At 40.7% G+C, this 21,604-nt stretch overlaps 1 protein-coding gene across 1 annotated transcript in view; it reads right to left on the bottom strand.

The window, feature by feature from the left end:
- BLNK (B cell linker) overlaps positions 1-21,604 on the bottom strand; it is a 98,104-nt gene that overhangs the window by 67,922 nt on the left and 8,578 nt on the right. Inside the window, exon 2 of the mRNA XM_085325734.1 lies at positions 21,335-21,397. Within this exon, the coding sequence (XP_085181860.1) occupies positions 21,335-21,397 (63 nt within the window). The remainder of the gene's footprint in view (positions 1-21,334; positions 21,398-21,604) is intronic.

Raw genomic sequence — 21,604 nt, forward strand, 5'->3', positions numbered from 1 at the left:
CTAAGAGCTGCTGCTGCTTTTTAGCAACAAAATTCTGGTCTTAGGAAAGAGTAAAATTATATCATGCAAACTCAACATTTATGAAATTACATAGTAGTTTCTGGGGGAAGACGAGTAATTCTCCAAGTTTTCATTATCCCCTGTTCCTGTTGTTGCTTATGACATACACTGCTGGTGATTCATATTGGCAAGAGTGGGATGTATTGCAAATGAACATGTAYGATAAAGAAGAAGTTAAAACAGTTTCTTTCCTTGAGGGATCAGAACTGCAGAACATAAAAAGAGGAACCAAAGGGACAGATTTGAGATGTTTTTTGTATTTATGGTTTCATGTTAGAGTGCATTTCAGTAAGTATATAAAAAATTATGTTCTCTTCAAACCAGCTGCTTATTTCCTATCCCTTACTGGCCGCTTCACCCTCCTGACATCAGCTTTCTTAGCAGCTCACGTAGCTGCAGCAACCAAAACCCGTAGCTGGCGGATGGAGGCAGCCGGCTGCGTTCGGCAGGTCGAGTCGCGGCYGGGGGCAGCGCTGCGGGGGTCTGAGCGCGTCGCACTCCCGCCCTTGCGCGGGCACGTCCTGGAGCTGAGCCTGTCCYGCTTGTCAGCGCGGGTGCCGAGCAGTGGGGAGCTTCACACCRAGGGCAAAGAGCAGCAGCAGGTCTGGCCAGCCTGGAGCTGCGGAGCCGGGAGCCGTAAGCAGGGCTGATGCGCGGTCGCCAGGAAAGGCCGGGACACRCTCCTGCCGGGTGCACGTGCGGTGGGTGCACAGCGAAGCGAGGTGCCGAGGTGCTTCCGAAACGGCCAGCACACGTGCGCGCGGCTACGGGCCTTGCAGCGGGGGGACCTGCTGCCTCTCGGGCCCGGGGTCGTGCCGRCAGCGACTGGGGAGTGGGGAACAGTCGGCATGGGAATAGTCAGCGGCGTCCTGGTTTGAAGAAATGGGAGTTGTGGTAGGAAGGTGAGGGCAATGCAGTTCTTAAACGTGATAAAATGTTGTAACACCGTGTATAGCGTAGGGGAGTTTTCCCCTCCCCAGGCTTGACACATGCTCCCTCTAGTTGTTGGAAATAGGAATACGTTTCATTAAGGAAGGCTTCCAAGTGGTAAAGCTAGTCAGAAKTCATGTTTTGGCCTCCACATTTGTTCCAGAGCTTTTGCCATGGTTTCACACTTCCTAGCTGAGACCATGCTAAGGGATATTTTTAATACAGTCATTGCCTCAAAAAAGTTATCAGATGTCTTTGAAGAAGGGTTTTGGTATCGATGATTGTAYGACTTCCTTTGATTTTGTATGACACGACTATATTTCGAAGTACATACAGGCTCTTCTCTTTCCCTTTCCTGACTTTTCAACCYGTCCTTGTAGGAAAGCACCTGCGTAACGCGGTCGTGACTGCAGCCGCACAAAACACTTTGGACGACGCGGGAGGGCCCTGAAGGATCGCTGGGTCACAGCAGATGTTGATGTGGATGAGGCTGGAGGGGTTCAGCTGACTTTCTGGTAAACAAACGYGCCGTGTCGCTAGGTGAGCTGTCAACGTCTGGGCACTAACGCTCCACGGACGCTGGCGGTGAGACAACAACGTGAGATGTAATGTAGTAACGGCCAATACTGAGTTACATTCTGCAGCAATGCTAGTCCTGCGTGTGAATTAGTTTGGAGAGGTTTGCTGAGAAATAAGCTTGCAGTTTTTTTYTATATATAACTATTCATGTATGTGAATATGCTATAGTATGTAGAATTTCCTTCCTCCTTATTTTCTTCTTCTAGGGAGGTAAAGCCCCAGACTGGTTTGATGTAAAGCAATTGGATGTTGTTTTGGCAAAGTAAATACAAAATATATTATAAAGGCTCTGTATTCAGTATGATGAACTTGGTTATGTTAAGACCATGATGGAATCCAATTGATATGACAAAAAGACCTGCAAGTGTCCAGAACCAGGAGGAATGTATTTGTTGAACACTTATATTTTTCTTTTCTGAGAGGTAGAAACTTAGAGTGTAAATAGAACTGAGCTATATTCAGGCAGTCAGTGCAAGTAAAAATCTGCAAATCATAGRATTATAATAAGTCATGTTCATTATATCCCCTATTACTGGCAGTGTGGATTGTCCATAATTGGTCRGAGGAGATTTTACAATTTTTAGTAAAACTGTCCTTATATAGAAATACCTTTAAGGAATATGAATATATATCAGTGCTGTTCTCTAGGAATACCATCTGAACTGTAAAGCTTTGCCAGTGATATCTGGCAAAAACTGTCAGGGTATCTTAGACTGACTAAATCATGAAATAAAATGTACAGTGGAAATTCTTTAGGACTTTTCTTAGCTAAAGGAAAACTTAGCACAACACAGGCAAAATGGCAAGAGAGAAGAATGAAAAAAACCATGTCGTCCTTAAAAATAAAACTTAGTCCAACAAGCATGACATAGTTCATATTGTGAATATGGTAGAATTACTGTTTTTGGAGTATTTATCCATTTTAAAGTGTATAAAACTGACATCTAGTGGTAGCAAGAGCACTTTGTGTGTGACATAGCTTAATAGCAATACAAGTTTACATAACAGATTAACTGGCTGTAACTCTGTCACAGGAAATTGCAGTCTCAATTAGCCTAATTCAAATGGTGTTTCTTTCTGTTACAGAGCCTTTTGAAGTAAATCTGCCTCCTTTAGTAATATATTACTTATGTGAAGCAAGTTGGTGGTGTCTGTTCATCTTGAGGYATGCAGAGAGTCCTATCACGTAAGTTTTGTCATACCAATGACAATTTTATTAGACAGGAAAAGGTTGGAAGAGATGTCAGGACTGAAATATTYCCATCCAAAAAAGTGAGATAAGGGTTGAAGAGTATCAGCAGGGAAGCTAGAGGAGCTTGTTCTGCAGCTATCAATTTTAGACCTGCTATGAATAACCAAGAAAACTGAGGCTTCAAAACTGTGATGCATTTCTCAAGTGTGACATTACCCAAGTGTGTAAGAGGCTCTGGGCTCAGCTCTCACATGAACCAGCAAAGCACCGGGGCATGTGCTTAAATCATTCCCCCTGAAGTCAGTAGGAGATGCACACATACAAAAGTCTGTGTTTAAATGTTGTGCTGAGTCATGGTTGATATTGGCTTTGTTTCCATTTTTCAAGCATAATGTTACTGTAATAGTATTTCCCTTTTATATTTTCTTCTACATTTTGTCTGGATTATCATTTAGATTTTAGTGTATTTGAAAAAAACCCTTTGCCCTCTACAATGCCCACTCCAATAAGGCTTTAAATTTAGCTCTGCCTCCAGTGCTATTGTATACATAATGGATAAATGGCTAATAATCAGAAAAAAAAAATGAACAGAATGATGCAAGAATGAATTATTTAAAATATTAACTATTTCAAAATTGCCCTTATGAGTGCAATATCTATAGTCAAAGGATGCAGTTTGAACGGAACGTAGAAGAATTTATAAGCATCAATCAAATCTGTTGAATCTGTCTTCCAGATAATAAAATGAAAGTGATCATCAGCAGAAGACTGGGACAAATTTGAAGGAGGAATGAAAGGAAACTTTCTGCCATGGAAATGTAATTAGGAGTGGGCAAAATAAAAAATCATAGCCTTTTTTTTTTTTCTCCAGAATTGGAAGTTTGTGGCAATAATTGTCAAAATATAGTGGTGAAAAATTGTCAATATAAATCTTTATTTTAAACCCTTCTCAGTTCACAATGCTAGCTTTTGCAAGTATTTCAGAAGTAAAAAATGCTGGTAGCATAACTCTAGCGAAACATGGTTTTGCTCGGTTTCAAGGCTGAGGTGAATCATGTTATGCTGCTGCTGCACTTTATCTCTGTGGTACTTTCAAAACATGGCAAATCAGATTTGTTGAACACTAATGTTGATATTCTGCAATACAAAGGCACATTGCTGGCTCATGATTAACTTGTTGTCCACTGGGACTCCCAGGTCCTTCTCTGCAGAGCTGCTTTCCAGGAGGCCAGCCCCCAGCCTGTACTGGGGCATGGGGTTATAGCTCCCGAGGTGCAGGACCCTGAACTTGCTCGTTGAACCTCATGAGGTTCCTCTCTGCCCAACTCTCCAGCCTGTCAGGTCTCTCTGAATGGCAGCACTGTACTCTGTATTCACCTCTGGAGGACACCACTAGCTGCAAGCCTCCAGCTAGACTSTGCGCCACTGAGCACAGCTCTCTGAGCTCCGCCTTTCAGCCAGTTCTCAATCCACCTCACCACCTCGTGCTTCCTGGGCTTGCCTAYGAGGATGTTGTGGGAGACAGTGTCAAAAGCCTTCTTGGAGTCAAGGCAGACAAGATCCACTGCTCTCCCCTCATCTACCCACCTAGCCRTCCCATCACAGAAGGCATCAAGTTGGTTAAGCATGATTTCCCCTTGGTGAATCCATGCTGGAAAGTTCATGCTGTTTTTCCAGAGCACGGGTGCCCTCGTTAGCCTTAGGCTGACCAGTCAGATAGATGGGAGAGATAGTCCAAGTTTTTTTCAAAATTTTACCCTCCCTGATAGCATGATATTCTGTAGGCTGAGCTCTATATTTGCATGTCCTTATTTAAAGGGTGCTTACTGGAACACAGAAAATAAAACCACTTCCCATGTCTTTATAATAACACACCGCTATATGCTTAGGCAAATTGAAATGGGTTTTGGTGTTGAAAAAGGAAACAAGTTGCCACATACAGAAATAGCAACTATGACCAATGGGAGTGCAGCCTCAGGGGAAAGAAAAAAAAAAAAAAAAAAAGCAGTGTGTGCTGCTGATGTGGACTGCAAGATTAGGGAGTCCTAATTTTTAAGAAAGAGACTTGAGAAAGTCAGCTGAAAGTCTTCTAGCAAAGCCATTTATCTCTAAAAATGTATCAATTAAAACAAGTTGTTTTGCAGGACTGCCCATTTCATCAAAGATTAAGAATATAGAAAAGCTTTTTGRCAAAGTCAAACCACTTTGTTTTAATCCTTTTAATATAAAAGGCCAAAATTAAGCATTTCAATGCTACTGCTTTAGTGGTTCCGAACCATTTTTACTTCTATGGGAAATCTGCAGCTATGCGTTCTGATTCAGAACAAAGGAAAATATTGAAATGTCAGGATTTTCCAGAGAACAGAGGTTCCCTTTTGGGCCAGCTCTGAGAGTTAAAGGCTTGGAAAAATATTTCCAATCAGTAGTCTAAAGGCCAGCAAGTCGAGATCCCCGTGAAGCAGGACACACTGCAGCAACATCCTCAGCATGGGACTCTGCTGGGAGCAGCACTAGCATCTCAGGAAGCGACCTTTCCTGTATCGAACCAGGACACCAGCTAGTGTGGCAAGGTGCTATTCTGCTGACAAGTTTGGGACCCAGTTTAATAGTGGCATCTCACAAGATTTCCACTGTTAGCTTCTTTTTCTGATCTTACCCTTCAGCAGGGCCGCATCTGAGGCCAGTTGCAGCCTCCTGCTACCAAAGGCTCTTTCCAGTAACCTCAGCCAGATTATCTGAGCCAAGCAGTGCCCTCTTCTTTGGGTCTAGCTTATTAAAACAGTACAATGATGTAGTTGTCAAAGCAAGGCTTTGCCTGTGTACGGGCAGCTCCTTTCTACCTCATCTTTTCTTAATTAAACAATCTAGTTTTGCTACTTGGTATTTCCTTAAATTAGACCTCTTCACTGTGGCTAGGTCTACCTCATTCCTTCTCAGGCAGTACAGAGACTCATCCAGGAACCACCCCACMTCTGAGAAAGTCCTGCCCATAGATAACCTGAACTAGCTTACTTTTAATTACCTCAACTCCATWCTTGGGCAGGTGCTTGACAAAACACAGCTAGTACTGAGCTCATCTGTTGCTTATTCCCTGATTCCAGCTGGATTCATGGAGGGAAGCTTAAGGGAAAGCCTTACAAGGCAGCTGGACTACTACTACTACTACTGCTACTGCTACTGCTACTACTACTACTGCTACTACTACTACTAGTAGTAGTAGTAGTAGTAGCAGTAGTAGTAGTAGCAGCCGCCGCCGCCCCTCTCCCCTTCACCTCTTTCCCCCCCCTGGGCTGAAATTATATTTCCCATCCTTACACCAACTTCAGGGCTCCCCTGACCTGTTTGTGAGCTGAACCAGCTGCAAGTTATTAGGGCTTTTGATGAACTGTTTTTCTGACTGCTAAATGAGTTGAAGCTGCTTCCCAATAGTTCAGGTGGGCAAGAGAAGCCTCTGGCTATAAAAAGAGTGGGGGAAACARGAAGATCTGAGTTGGTTGTGGGGTTAGTATTGCTGCTGGTGGCTGTGGTTGCTTATGATGTCCTGTCTTCTATGGGCTCTCACTCTGTGGCTGTGTTTCCACTGTCGTTTCAAACCTCTCAAAAAGGTATGTTCTCTCCTGCCTCCTCTATGCTGCTGCTAGTAATTATGTGGCAAATTGGATTAGGGAAGTTGAGAAATAACCCTATAAAGGAAGAGAAGTTTCCCTCTGGATGAATGCAGCTCCTTTATGGTCAGGTGAGGGGGAGCATTGGCCTACTAAGCAGCTATGCAAGTGCCCTTCAGATAATCTTATTTTTCTATTGAGGAAGACAAGACTAAGCTGGTACTGGTGTTGGTATTTAAGTATTTGAATATTGACTTAGTTRGAAGAGCACTGTCTGGGAGAACATCAGCAGAGGCATGTTGTGGTRGAAGATGCTGTGTGCACTGTGTTTAAAAAAAGTTCTCTCTATTTTTCTGAGTATTAATACTTTCCATCATGCTCTCATGAGGGAGGCTGAAAATGCTAACAGGAAATAGCATGGCAGGAATGAACTCTCAGGTCACTGATAGGTGGGGCTGGTGAGGACCTCTGTAACTTGGGGAAAGCTAAACTAATCCTACCAAAATGTTGCTATGTAGGACAAATAACTGACTAGAGGGCTGCCATAGGTGCCTGAGACTGTTTGGGTCAATCTTGGAGGACTGCAGAAAGCAGGGGACCTCTGGCTCCTCCCTCATGTGGCCAGCCTCTGCTGGTCAAGGGCCTGGGAACTGTGCAGAAGTGCTCCCTGCTGACACTGCCTGCAAAGCAGCTGCCTTCCCCCTTCCTGTGTCTGGGTGAGAATAACTATAACAAGAAATGCTGGGAAATAGTTTAGCTTGAAAAAAAAAGCTGCACTGAAAGCATGAGAATTATCTCACCTTTTAAAGGAAACAATGGCAGAAGTGGTCAGTGATCTTAAAACTGCAACAGCAGTATGAAAACTGAAACTTATCCATGCGAGCTGCCKTGAAAGATTAAGAAAGACCAGATGCATTGCTGCAAGTACATCAAAATTCACTGAGGGGAACTAGAAGCAGCTAAACRTATTTGGAATAAATGCCCTTGCAGAACTGAACTGAATGGTGACTCTGCTCCTGTTTGGCAGCTCCAAACACTCCAATAGCTGTCTGCCTTTGGTTTGGAAATAAACTATGTTATAAGCTCCTTACAGGATTATATTAAACTAAACTTTTTATGCCCAGGCCCAAATCTAGAATGCTTTAATTTTTAAAGCACTCTTCTGGATAGTGGGATAGATTTGCCACATCTTCCATGTCATCTTCCATGCAGTCTTATACTCCTGATGTGATTTAGTTCCATGGTTTGGCTTGATTTTTAAACCTCTCTTTGCCACAATTTGGAAACTGGAAAGAGCCTGTAAACTTAACACCTGCCCTGCCCAGAGCTGCTATTAGATTTGTTAGTATACTTAAATGCTTTAATTAAAATCTCTTCTGGTTTAATGTAATAAACCATGTCTCTTATCAATGCAATGTGCCTGATGCTGCTGCTGGCTGCTAGGTTGTTATGGGGGTAGCTGCAAAGAAGAGTGACTGAGGAGAGGTGTACTTCCCTTGTGCTTTAGGTACTGGTATGCTAGAAAGATAATGGCAGAAGCAAAAAGCTGCTCTGAGAATTTCTAATCTTATCTGATGTGGAAACTTAACGGTACAATGACCTGTTTGTCACTGTCAATTTAGCATGTGTTAAGCTATTGGTTGCACTTCAGTAGCAAAAGAGGTCAAGTTTTGGCAAAGGGACTCAAATTAGGCTAAACAAAGTTCCTGTGTTCATGGGCATATTTTGTTTCTGTAAAATACTATTGCAAAACYATATAATATCTGTCCTTCTATATTGTTACTTGATCTTGTATGTTTATTTGAAATTTATGCTGAATCTGAGTACTTATTCAAAGTCTTGGGGCACCCCAATGTATTTCTCATTCCCCTCTCTCTCAATATTATGAACCTTAAAATGTAAATATTGGTCTTTCTCTTCAACCCTTCATGTCAGTCTGTATAAACTTCTGAATTTCTCAAAGCACTCAAATATTCAGGCTATACAAGCCCAATCCTCATGTGCTCTGAGGCGATCTTGGTGTTAGATACTGTTTGGGAGGGGACATCAAGCAGATGTTTTCTACTGTTTTTGAAATGACCTGTTATCTGTGAACAGGGCAAAAAAGTATTTTTCTTGGGGGGGGGGGGGAGTTGTTCTAGTATGTAGTGGTATATATAAACCTATATAAGTTTCATATATAAACATACAGATCTCCTAGAAAAACTATTTCTAGTAACTTTTACTTATCCTATTGTTTGTGTTTTATTGCCTAGCTGACCAAATTACAGTAGTTGGYAAGTATGCTTCTTGCCATGAAGAAAATAGTGTGTGTATACAAAACATCTAAAATTATGTGCATTTCAAGGTTTTACAAGTAGATGGTCCAACAAGCTGCTGACAACTACGATTAAATCCAAAATTTCCAGTGATGTACAGAAATTGCTTTGTGTCCTGGCAGATTGTGAACATTAAGGTTTAAATTTCAGTTGGGCATCATTTGACCACTTAGGAATAGTGTATCTTTAAATCTGTTGTCCAGTTTGCACTGAGCTTGGGAGGTTGGCGTGGGAGGGGAAGGAATGGAGATGTGCATGTTTAAGTTGAGTTTTGAAAGCTATTGAAACTTTGGAATGCTGGAAGACAAGTCACTGACTCATGGGGGAAGAGCCAGAGGAGAGGTCAAAACTGTACATACAAATGTTCTTTCATGTGCTAGCAGCTYTTAGATTTACATGGCAAAAAAGCTCATTTCAAGAATACAATGTGCATACTTGAGATCAGTTCAAATATGTTCTGTTATGATGGTATCTGAAAGCCAGTGATGAGACTTATGCTAGCACAAAAGAGACTATTTTCATGTCCATGTTAAAGTAGGCTCCAGCCTCAGCTGTCCTGTGGGAGTGATCCCTTTGCGGAGGRGAAAGTGATTACTTGTTGACATTTCTCTGCCTTTCTCACCCACCAGCTCCTGACTAATATTGAGATTTACAGCAAGTATCTTTGGTTTTGCTTGTGTTACATCATAAATCCTTTAATCAAGGGTTTAAAGCAACTTAAAGTGCAAATTGACTGTCATGTTCTATTATCTACATGCAGAAGCAAACTAAGAATTGAATGAAAACTGAGCGCTATGATAAAAATCATATGCTGTATTCTCAATGATGTATAGATCTCAAATCAAGAGGCAGTAACAGGCAATGTATGATCATATGTATTAGCTGCCCTTATGACCAGGTACACGCTTCTAAAGTAGAGGAAAAAGAACAGAAAAAGAGGAAAAACATTTTAACTCTTGATTTAAGTGAGCATCTATATTAAAGTTAATCTACCACTGTGTTAAAAGTGCTGCTAATGGCTCTCATATCAAATCAAGCTGTGTCTCTTCAGGTGACCACAAGCAAGATAAAATCTCCTTGGTGGATAAGCCAGTCAATCTTAATTGCATCAGCTACCTTGTATTCTGACAAAAGTGGCAAGTATTATTTGCCATAAGCTTTCTCACWTTAACTCCAGCAGCTAAAGATACCAGCAGTGATTGTATCACTTCAGTTACAGACTCCAGCTACTTGGAGCTGTTCCTGGTGCAACTGATATAAAAATCTAAACAAAGAACATCTACTGGCCCAACTTCTTAAATCAGTAAATAGGCCCATCTCACTGATAAATTAAGATGGCTGTAGAATGGGACTTAAAWTTTGTTTTATGTTCACTTATTTTCCTCAGTACTTAGGGGGAGAGGGGAATGCAAGTTTTATTTTCATATGCACAGACTTAGGTAAATCTATTTCCAATTTTCTCATTAAATCATGAAATAAAACCCATAATAATGAGAACYTTCTGTATAAAGCTGGACAAAACTACTGTATTTCTATAGCAGAAAAAYAAAATTTTAAATACTCAGAATTAAAATTTCCTGTAGTACACTAACTCTGCTTTCAATGTGTGACTCTTAATTCCCTGACTGTGTAAGATACCTGTATATTAAGGTGAGATGCCTCCTAAAGTAATTAAGTATGTAACTTTATTTTTTTTTCTATCTGCCAGATAAAAGATCATGGTGTTTTCCTTATGTTTGTAAAATGAGCACTGCTTCCCCCTGCTACATAGGAGGGAGAGYTGAAATGCTGCATGCTCATATGTGAGCATGTGCAGATGTGTTGTGTTGACTGTCTCCCTGGTCATGRTTATGGGGGAGCAATCCAGATCTGTGGACTTGGATTCAATTCAGTGTGACAAAAGTGGCTCTATTTGGCTCTTACCAACAATTTCCATTTTTCATGGATATGGCTGGCTTCAAACTGAAACTCAAAGGCAAAAATGTTCAAGAAACTCTTGGCTTCTGAGCCATATTTCACACTTCTATTATGAAAAATACAGCTATTGTCTGTAAATGTCTGATTTCTACTCGTTTTATCTGTGCTGCCCAAATGGCTATTTCTCCTATTTGGAATCAAATAGTGTTTTGGATTATGGTGAAGAATACAGGAAAACTCTAAAAAAAACCTCCAATGACCTAATTGCTGAGATTCTCAGTTTCTCATTGCTCCTGAATTTATTCATGAGCATAGTTGCACAAATCCTTCAAGACCCAACAGAAAATGTAGCACTACACTGTAAAATTCAAGAATACTTAATTGGACAGGGAAAAGGAAGAAATGAGAACACCATAAATAATGCATGGCAAATGTGCAGAAAAGACATAAAGTTTGTTGGTAGAGGACTTTCTGGTTGGGATGTGCCTGTGTCAAGAGTGAGCACAGCCTGAAGCTTTGGCTACCATACCCTCATGCTTGCAGACTCTGTGTAATGTCTTTCCTCTTATTGCCTCTTTAAAATTCAGTGCCCTGCTTGCACAGATGCACTGCAGGTACTCTGTGTACCAGCTGCATGGAAAACATTGCAGTGAGTAAGARACTGAGGGGTTTTTGGTTTGCTTTTGGAAGAACACTCAAGAGTCTTCCTTGCTCRGTGTGGTGCTGGCATGTGCAGACCCTTCTCTGATCTGCTGCTTATATACTGCAGGGGCTGAGCAACCTACTGTGCAAATGAACTGTGGCAATATATACTTCCTTCTTTACAGGGAACTGGAGATTCAGGGCAAGCCACTGAAAATGGTGATAATGTCAACATCTTTCATGGATATGAGTAAAGTAAACTGTCAGCTATAAATATCGAATGTACATTTGTAATCTGGTGTCTGTACCATCTATTCTTACATTTTCATATATTCAGGTGGTTAAGCACACTGGGTACTTATGCTGATCAAATCTTGTCTTAGTATACAGAGATTAAATGGAAAATTGAGTTTTTAATCTATGATCAGGGCCATACCATGGCCTTGTAGCTGCCCTGAAATTTTTAATAGTCATTAATCTTACCCTTTTCATCCTTGTCATGCTTATATTGCAATGGGTACAGAAAATATCTTTTTAAAAATGTAGATTTCCTTCAAGTATTAAGAGAAAAAGCAGTCAAACTGTTAAGCCAAAAAACTCAACTGCATAGGAACTGTGCTGGAAATGAGGAGAAAAGCACAGCAGCTAAATAAAAATATTCTGCAGCTGGTCTCATGGATATTAACTAATAATTTTAAATACCTGCAGTGGGATTTCTGAAGTTTCTTCTCAAGCCAAACACAAACACTCTAGGTGGTATTACCTAGAGGAAATCAAGGTACCAACCATCATACTCCATTATGTATGAGATGTTTCCGCATTTGTTGCAATGGGAAAKTTGTGTAGATTTTTATTCTTTGGTATTCCAGGGGCCTAAAAATGTATGAAATGATTCAAATACTTTTTCTTCTAAGTGCTGGTTTTATTGGTACTCTGGGAATTATAATTTCCAGGGTGCCTTTCCAAGCCTGTGTATGATGTGGTTTTTTAGCAATGCAATCAATGTCAAGCCAGATTCTCCAATACTAAAGTCTATGCTTATTCGCAGGAATTGGCACTGGGAACACTTGCTAATGAAAGATCTCTCCAATTGTTTTCACATTTTTTTTAATGTGGGCAAATTCCATGGGTTTTTAGATATGGATAGATAAATACTTTATTAAACTGCTGAGCCATTCTAGGAATGGCTGCAGGCTTGTGTTGCAGTGTGTTGATAACTGACAGGCTGTGCAAGCCATCTCCTGCTGATTTCCTTTAATTTAAAGGAAAAACTATGTTGAAACTAAGCAGCCACTAAACTTGTAGCAATCTCAAAAGTTCCTGTTTTCTCTGCATCTTTTGGGCTATATGCTTATTCAGAGCAGCTGATGCAATGTTGAGGGAGGAACCCAGGATGGCTCCCTTTTACTAAGGGGAAAACCCCTGACACTTGGTAATCTGGTTTTGATCTGCCTTTGAGGATTTTTTTTTTGTAATTCTGCACTGCCAAGTTCATAGATTTTTCACTTTAGCTATGTTAAAAATTTTAATGCAGCCATAAAAGCTCAGTCAGCATTAGTGAAATGTGCTCAGGTTACTGTGGCTACATCCAGCTCTTAGGCTACAAGCATGTCTATAAGAAACCTATCAGCAGACCTGTACTGGCATAATCATCCTCATGTAACTACCCATGTGGGTGTTGTCTTGGGAATAACAGTATATATTTTTTGCTTTAGTTTGTCACTTTAYGTTTAGTAATTTTGTAGTAGCAGACAGAATTCAGTGGAAATAACTCAAACTTGAGTGCCTCTGCTCTGTTCCCAAGGAGCCATTGCTCTCTGCTACTCTGGTTCTCTCATGACTTCTAGTTTTCAGTGGAGTTGCATGCATGCRGCTTTCCCAGCCAAATGAAGCCCTGAGAGCTTTTTCCTGTCTGGGGAAAGATCTCCTTTACAGCACTGGTTTAACCTTGTTCATACTTCATATGAATCAATAGTATTCTGGTGGCCTTTGCTGCAGAAAAGTGTTTCATCAGAAACCTTTAGAAACATCTTTCAGGCAAAGGGCACCACGGCCCTCCTTCAATGAGACAAATCAATGGGACTGTGTTATCCTTTAAGCGTTTGATCTGATTGAGCACTGTGTGCTTGAACTGTGTTGCTCAACTTCCTTTCCTTTTCATGATGCCAAGGAGCCAGAGCTTCACCTGGTTGGCGAGATGGCTATGTGCGTAACCTGGTGTCTCCACTGCTGCTCTTCCACTGCACAGTTAACAGACTCTTGGTATTTCTTTTTAATCTTGAAGTACTACTTAGAGAAACTCTCCAGTCATCATAAATTAATATTGAGAGTAAATTAAACTTTAATATACCAGAATCTTTAATAAAATTTCTGAGGAAGAAATTAGATGCCCTAATGAACACAAGTTCTTTACCATTTCCATGATTGTGTTAAAGAATTTGAGAATATTAAAATGAAATGGTCTCAGGCTTTCTTCCCTGCAGACACACCTGTTAGCTACTGATTTATTTTCAGTTTTCAGTTCTCTAATTCCTATGATTATTGTTGTAACACACCCTTTCACAAAACCAGCATGCACTTTGATTAAACAGCTTGTATACTTAACTGCTGGGGATGTGCAGTGTGAACAGTTTTTTGTCTTTGATTCTCTAATCCAGTCATTTTAGGTTGACAAAGCAATGTGTTTAAAAGGATATGTAACTTAGGAGTTGATTAGTATTTCCTCTAGTTAGTTCACTTTTTTCATTCTTCTGTAAAAACTCAACTTATGAAAGCCAATTGCTTCTGCAAAACTTGTGCTCATGAGCACTTTTTTTCCCCACTCCTGCCAGAAGGGTTGAATACCCATCCTGTACATGTGTCCTTATCTAAATATGTATCTTTAGGAAGTTCTTGCTGGTTGTTCCAATCTAGTTCTTCATTAGTAGAAAAGCACAAAGTATCACTTCCTTAAATGCTTCTACAACAAGCTGTGATCTGCTAGTGCTTCCCAACTACTTTCTCTTGAGTGAGATTCAGGCAACCATAAGCATGGTTTAGTTGTCCGGTTTGGTAGCTTTGCAGTGCTAAAGATGCAGAACAATCAATGTATAATGATGCATCTGGTCCATATATATATATAWATGTACACACACACGAAATGGGTTGAAAGAAAAGAAAGAAAAGAGAACCTATCTGCTCTGCTTGAGATGTTTTGACTTCCTGTGGAACTTGCTCACTGAAATSTAAAACTAATTAAATAGTCTTTATGCAGCTTATGTCATTGCTTAGTGATAGTTTTCTGTCTTTTTAATGTAAGATCAGAGTCTTGTACAGAGATAAATAATGAAAAAAGGAACTTGTCACTTTAGTATCAGCTTTCCACATTCATCTGCCTCAAGCATAAAAGGAAGAAGAGAGAATTAGGAATTTATAGCCCTGTATTGGAAGCAGCTAAAGGAAAGTAGGAGGACTGAATTGTGACATTTTAAGGACTCTAGGAGAAAACATCTGTAATAGCAGCTGCTAACTAACAATGAGGGAGCGATTACAGTTTCTGGTGAGACTTTAAGTGACTAATGGCTTTGGGCATTACGAAGTTCAACTTGTATTGTAAAAGCTCTTTCTTTTTTTTTTTTTTCCCCAGGAAGGAGTGAGCACCAGGGCACTAAAAATGAAGATTCTTCAAATTGTATTGTCTCTAAAGAGGAGAAGCTGGTGTTTTTGCTAAAATGAGCTCTGAGGGGGGTGCATTTATGTAATTGGGATATTTGAAGGAAGTTCAAATTTGGAAATCCTGAGACTCTGTGGTGTTTTTCCATTTCTCAGCTCAGGGCTTACAAAGTCAAGGCTGGAAACTATGACAGAATGGCTTAAACTTCCCCACTTCTCATGTTCCTTTTTAGGTTCTTGGAATTTGAAAGGTCCACRAAACTTGAAGGATTATTTCTATAACATTGAAAATTATCAGTAAACTCTAAGAACAAAGAACTCTGCATCAAAAGATTCCTTTAATCTATATTTAATATAATTATGAATAATTTGACATTTAGAATTTGACTGTTTTGTGATAGAGCTYTAAGGACTGGAAAGTAGACAAGTGCACTCACAGCTACTGCATAAAACAAATTTATGTTCAAATCACCTCTGGCAGCAACATTTGGAATATGAATAGAAATTTGCTTCTGTTTTGGTAAAACTTAAGGACCTAGTCCTGCAATGAATACTCTTGCATTGGCTCYGGACTTTTTTACAGCTGGATTGCATTTCTAGATCATGGTATTGGACAGTTAAATTACTCATGAGATATTTGAAAATACTTAGCAGGAAAATGAATCAAAATGACTGCAATTTGATTTCTAAACTTTCATAGGCTTGTGGTGGTAACAGTGCTTGTAGGCTCTGTACTTGAGCCTGAAATTGAGTGTTTCCTTTACTAATATGAGTTTAATATTAATAAATTGACGGCTRAAGTTGTTATGTGGCTGAGATAATGATGCATAATTTCATGGTGCCATACACTTCAGAAATCTTATCTACATTCAGTAACCTATCTGCATTTCCTCTTTTTGATGAATCAGGAGGACTATGCAGTTCTTGCTTTTGCTTTACAGATGCCTTATGCTTTGTTGAAAGCAGATAAATAGTCCAGTCAAGGGCAATACATATTCAGCTGAAGATGACTGATAGTGGCAGATGCACTCAGCAGTAAAATGTCTCCCTTTTAGCCCTGATCTTAAGATCTCTTTAAAGCTATTCTTTGTTTCTGGTTACTTTGTTTAGCAACACTTTGGGTTTTTTTAAAGAGGTTTTTCTTACTGTTTTCCTCTTCTTGAAATTACCATGATTCTGCTTTTAGCTTCCTGCTTAAGACCTTGAAGCAGAAACAACCCCCCTCTTGCATACCAGATGGTGATGTTCAGAATGACCTAGAAAGCAGTCAGGAGTTCAAGCTCTTCTTGGGGCTCCTGGCTCCTATCAATGTTTGGGCTTGCCATTGAAAAGGTGAGCCCAGAGCCTGAAGGAATTCCTGGAAATGGAAGCATTTCTGAGAGAATACCTGCCATATCTGAGCCCTTCTGCTGCCTCTAATGGGTGGCATCTGTATCCAAGAAGGACAGAAAGGAGGAAAACCGATGAGGCAGCAAATCACTGAGCAATATCACCAGGAGAAACTTCCCTCCCTGCTCCATAGGAGCTAATGGAGAAGAAAAGGGAAGGAAGAATCTGGTCTAGCACAAAGCAGAAGCAAAGCCCTAGATGTCTGGAAAACATGCGAGGGTAGGGGAGAGGGCTGGGCTCAGCACAGGCCAAGTATGCTGGGAGAGAGGGGAGGATGTGTGAGATAGTAGCTATTTGTGAATGGGAGAAAAGCGTCAGAATAGAAACTGCAAAAAGTCAATAAACTTAACACACTTAGATGGCCTTTGCCYTAGGACCTTGCATGCTTCCCAAAGGCAGGAAGGATGCTAAGATCACTTATGTTTGCACCCAGCACTTGGGTACATTGAAACTCTGATACTGAGGCTTTGTGTGATGGGGGGAAAAGCCTGCAAAGCTTTATTTTCAATGACTGCAATAAGCAGGGTGCAGTTAACACTGGCTATGGAATTACAGCATTTAGCTGTTGTGAGTCAGCCTGATAGATTGTTTCACCAGAAATAGTGCAGACACTGAGGATACCATGGCAACTTTTGTTATGTTTCTCTGGATCTCACCTGTATGCAGGCTTTCTATACTGACCTGTACTGCAGCCTTCACCTGAGTCTTGGACTTGGCAGGCATTTTCTACAGGCTTGGTGCCTGGGGAAAACACTACAAGAGTTTCTCAGTCCTTGCTTGGGGCATTGGGTCATGACTAGGTAGTTGGAAAGCTTCTGAAGTTTTGTGTTTTGGTTGCAGGTAGGACCCTGCATAGCATTGCTTTCCTCAGGGAACCCAGGATCCATGTTTTAYTTCCAAAGCTAAGTGTGCAGGGTTGCACATCAGATCCAATTGAACAGTACTTGAGGCTAGTTAGCTCTTTTCTGGTAGATATCCAAGCAGCCCAAAGCCACTTCAATCTGTCCTCCTGACCATCCCTCCTCCATGCCACTAAAATATCGCTCCTGGTTGTGTGCCTATGGGGAGAGGATACTGTCTTTACTGAAACTGCAGAAGTGGTTTAGGACTCATGGGACTCTGGCATTCAAGTGCCTGTGGAGGAGCTGCAGGTCTGGTCTTTTCAGTCACTCTGGCCACTTGAGAAAGGAGGTGTTGTTCTTGCTCCCTTCCTGTCTGTTACTGCTTCCCTGCAGGGGAGGGGAAAAACACCCAAGCCAGGCAATCATTGCCTTTTCTCAGGATTAATGCTGACCTGAATGGAAGTCAGGTTCAGTCCTTTAAATATCACTCCACCACAAACCACTAACACATTGGTGAAGAAAATGGGCTGGTGCTCCCCATATTCCAGCTATGCTGTTGGAAATACCTTTTGAAAAAGCAAAATGGTTGGGCATTGATTGTAAATAATCTTTGTGTTTCTCTTAGTTCAAGCTTCTTTTAGCATATATTTATGCAAATATCCAATAAACTTACTGTGTTTTGGTTCAAGTTCAGATCAAAATGTTTTTAGTGCCACTGGAAATATAAAAAAGTGAATGAAAACATGAAACTAGCAACTCTTGGGGAGAACAGGAAAAGCAGAGTGCAGCAAATTCAAACCTTAAAAAGCATGAGGGAATATAACATGCTGTGTGCAGTGCAGCTGTGGCTAAATGCTGATTTGCACATTAGGACCAGATTAGTGTTATTCAATATGCAGGTCACATTTGACTAACTACCACAAGTATAGTGCTATTGATAAAGCATACCATGCAGTTTCATTTTCCTTCTTTAGATCTAATGTACCATCCTTTGCATCTCTAGCTTCTGTAGAAGTGTAAAGGAAGAGGTACTTCTAAGTTCATGTAAAATGCATGTAATCTTTTATAAGGAAAAATCAGCCTGAAACTGAACTCAGTATGTTTATATATTAAAAAAACAAAAAGGTGTAATATTACTGTAAAAGTGATTTGTCTTTGGTTAAAGGACAAGAAGTCTTCAGAGAAAGAGCTATTAAATGTTGATTCTCAATTTCTATTCTGAAACAAGTCAAAATTGATTGAAGGTGCTGTGGCCATCTGGCCACATATTACGTGGCACTATACTGCATGCATGTCTTGACTGAACATTTTAAACTTCAAGAAGACCTTAGTATTAGCGAATCCATCTGACTCATTTTTCCCATAATGAAACTTGCATTGGATATGAAGTACATCTTACATAGGAAGCCCTCTCTAGGAAGTTTACTCTAGTTATGTGGTAAGCATTAGGATAACTATTTATTGCAGCATTTCCTGAACTTCTGAAAGTATTCTTTCTCTAGAAAAATTTGGATTGTGCTCTGAAGCAGTGCAGGAAGCAGAAGCACAGCTGCTGTGTTAGTGTTATATGCTGTGATAAGTGCATCACTCATGAGAKTGCTGGAAGGTGCAGTTCCTGGAAAGCAAGGCCCACCAGGAGGCTCGTGCAATGCCAGCCCCACTGGAGTCTCTCTGATCCTGGCACGTCCCACAGCTGCAGAAGGCCTAGGCAGCAGATGCTGAAGATACCAATGCCACAACAGGGAAGTAAAGTTTTGGGGCAGGCAAAAGGGGTTTTGTGGTGGGAACAGGGGACTTGGCTAGTCTGCTAAGCCCCATCAAGGATGCAAGAGTGAAATGTGCACGGTGCTGTCTTGTATCCACCAAAGTGAATCTAAGCCTGCCCTTCTTGGGGTGACTGCGCTGGTTCCCTGCAAATGTGCAAAAGCTTGTGAACAGTGTTGGCTTTTACCACAAAGGCGGAGGTCTTTAATGAATGTAGATGCAATGGAGGGCAATGCACAGGYCTGTCTATACCCCCTGGACTAACAACTAGCTCTTTACTGAGCTGTGTGCCTAAAACCTTGGGAAATGCAAATTTCACCTGCTCCTGTCTGCCTTAACTGCAATGCTGCTACACAGGTCTGACAGAGCTGTGCGAGTTTTCATAATCCTGTTTGGGAGAATCATGCTATTGCCTACCAAAGGCTCATTTGAGGATCGTACAGGGCTACTCGTAGGCATTTAGGGAGCTCTTGTTTCAGCAAGCTCTCTTGTGTGCTTTCCCCCAGCCTTTGCAGGCAGTTTAATATGCTTTCTGTAACAGCAGCAAAGGAGGATGGCTTTTCAAAYCATGCGAAGGCAAAGTGGAAGGCTGCATCTCTCGGTGCACGCTGGGGAGATGATCATTAAATTTGTCTGGAAGATGCCACAGGTAGCTGCCATCTGCCTGCCTGATTAAGAGAGAATCATCTGTCTGGTAGTGTCTAAGCACTAAATACCAGTCGAGCACTGGACAGGTGCATGGTTTGTATGTCACATCGGTCTCTATGCCCACATGTGCCAAAATAGCCAGAGTGCAGTGAAGTGAATCATAGTCCTTTCCTACTGGATGATAGGCTGAGGTGTAAAAGCAAAGCCCTTGTTAAAGGGTACAAAGGCAATAAATCTGGAATTTTGGTTTTTTGGATTTTGATACCTATATGTGAGTCAGTAGATCCCTTACTACATATCAAGGTTCTTGTRTATTAGGAGTAGAAAAGTAGGCTATTGCTCTAATTACTTAAAAGTTAGCTTACATATTTGCTATTAATGATACCAAAAACACTCTGACAATGTAAGTTCCTGAATCATTCYCTTTTTTTAGTATTGTCATAATTAATTCTGTTTCAAGCACAGCTTGTTAGAGATATAGTGTGCTGACAATGCTACTCAAGAATTCAGTTACAGACTGCCTGAAAGCTGTAAGAATCTTACTTCTAGTGAGACCTGTCTCTTTTGTATAATATCATCGAAAGTGGATGTTGCTCACTGTACCACATGTACTGCCATGTTTTCTGCAGTGCAAAGTAATCTTTAAAGAAATGTTAAAGAGAAATAGTTCAGAGAGTGCACTAGGAAATGCTTTCATTTTTAAACATTCTGCTTTTAAATATCTCCTGTCACAGAGCATCTTACAAAGGTCACGCATGGTTCCTTTTTTGTTTTTTCACTTATGTTTTATTAGGTTACCACTAATGTCTGAAAACTTCTCATATCCTTTTCCACTGCGGTGGTATGGTGYGACTTACAGCAGGTACAAGGAGCAACGCAAACGCTCGTAGCTGTAACTTCACTCCCTCTCATCCAGCATCGAAGATGCTCTGACTACAGAGTCCTTAGCAGTATGATGCATGAACAGGACAGGAACTGGTCTAATTTCTGGTAGCTTTGCTAGCCCCGAGGAAGCAGGAAGAGTTAGTAAACCCCAGTTTTACACTGTGGCCATGCAGCTTTAAAAGCAAACCTGCATACACCTGAGTAACTGGGGTCTAATTAACCAGTTTGCGGGATGGAGGCCTCTGRTGTAACCAGCCCATGTAACTCCTGCTGCACCCAGCAAACAGCTTTGAGTAACAAAGTGCCAAGGAAATGGTTTCTCTGCAGATCATGGTTACATTGTAACAATTATTTCACCTTTAAGATAAGTCTTAGCAGTCTCTTGCTTCAATAGCTCCATGAATGATACTAGTGACAGAAAAATTGGCCCAGCACTAGGACTTACTCTGTTCCTTTCTACTAAGTTGAAATGAATTTAACCACATCCTTATGCAACCCCCCCCTAGACTTCAATCGAAAGCAATCTCTCGATTCAAGACATTGAGTTTACAGACACAGGGAACAATGTAAAATTCATGTAGATTTCTGTATTAGTAAGTGTTTTTAATCATGTAAGCTTTATGTAACAGATTTTCCATAAGGAATGGCTRTAAAGTATATAATTTCTTTTTTTAAAAAAAGCTGAAAGTCATTTTTCATGAGAGACTTTCCTTCCCACTTCTRTGAGCTAACAGACTTGTATCTGTGTCGGGGGAGCGGGGCTGGCTGGGAAGCGCTATGTTGGAGGGGTCCCTCGAGTTGGGTGTAAGTAGCAATGCACTAGTATGTCTGCAAAGGAACATGTCAGACTATTTGCTGAAGCCTTGCACTGAAATATGAACRACTGCTACATCTTAGGAAGGATTTGCTTACCAAGAATTGAGATCCRTTCATGCCCAGTTTTTCTACAACCACTGCAGATTCAGACATTCCAAACTGAAGTGAGGAAAAAAAACCTGGAATTAGTGAAAGAGTATGCAACTTGACTTTTGTTAATGAACTTATTTTTCAATATGAAAAGACTTAAGGTTTCAGTAATTTTTACATATTGYATTTGGCACAGATTGCTAGGAAAAGAATATTGGACAGAGAAATGCTAGTGCTCAGAAATAGGTGGTAGCTTCCACATAAGATAAGACAGGA

This window comes from Rhea americana, unplaced genomic scaffold, assembly GCF_003343005.1.
Source record: "Rhea americana isolate MKP2758 unplaced genomic scaffold, rheAme1 scaffold_122, whole genome shotgun sequence".
NCBI lineage: Eukaryota > Metazoa > Chordata > Aves > Rheiformes > Rheidae > Rhea > Rhea americana.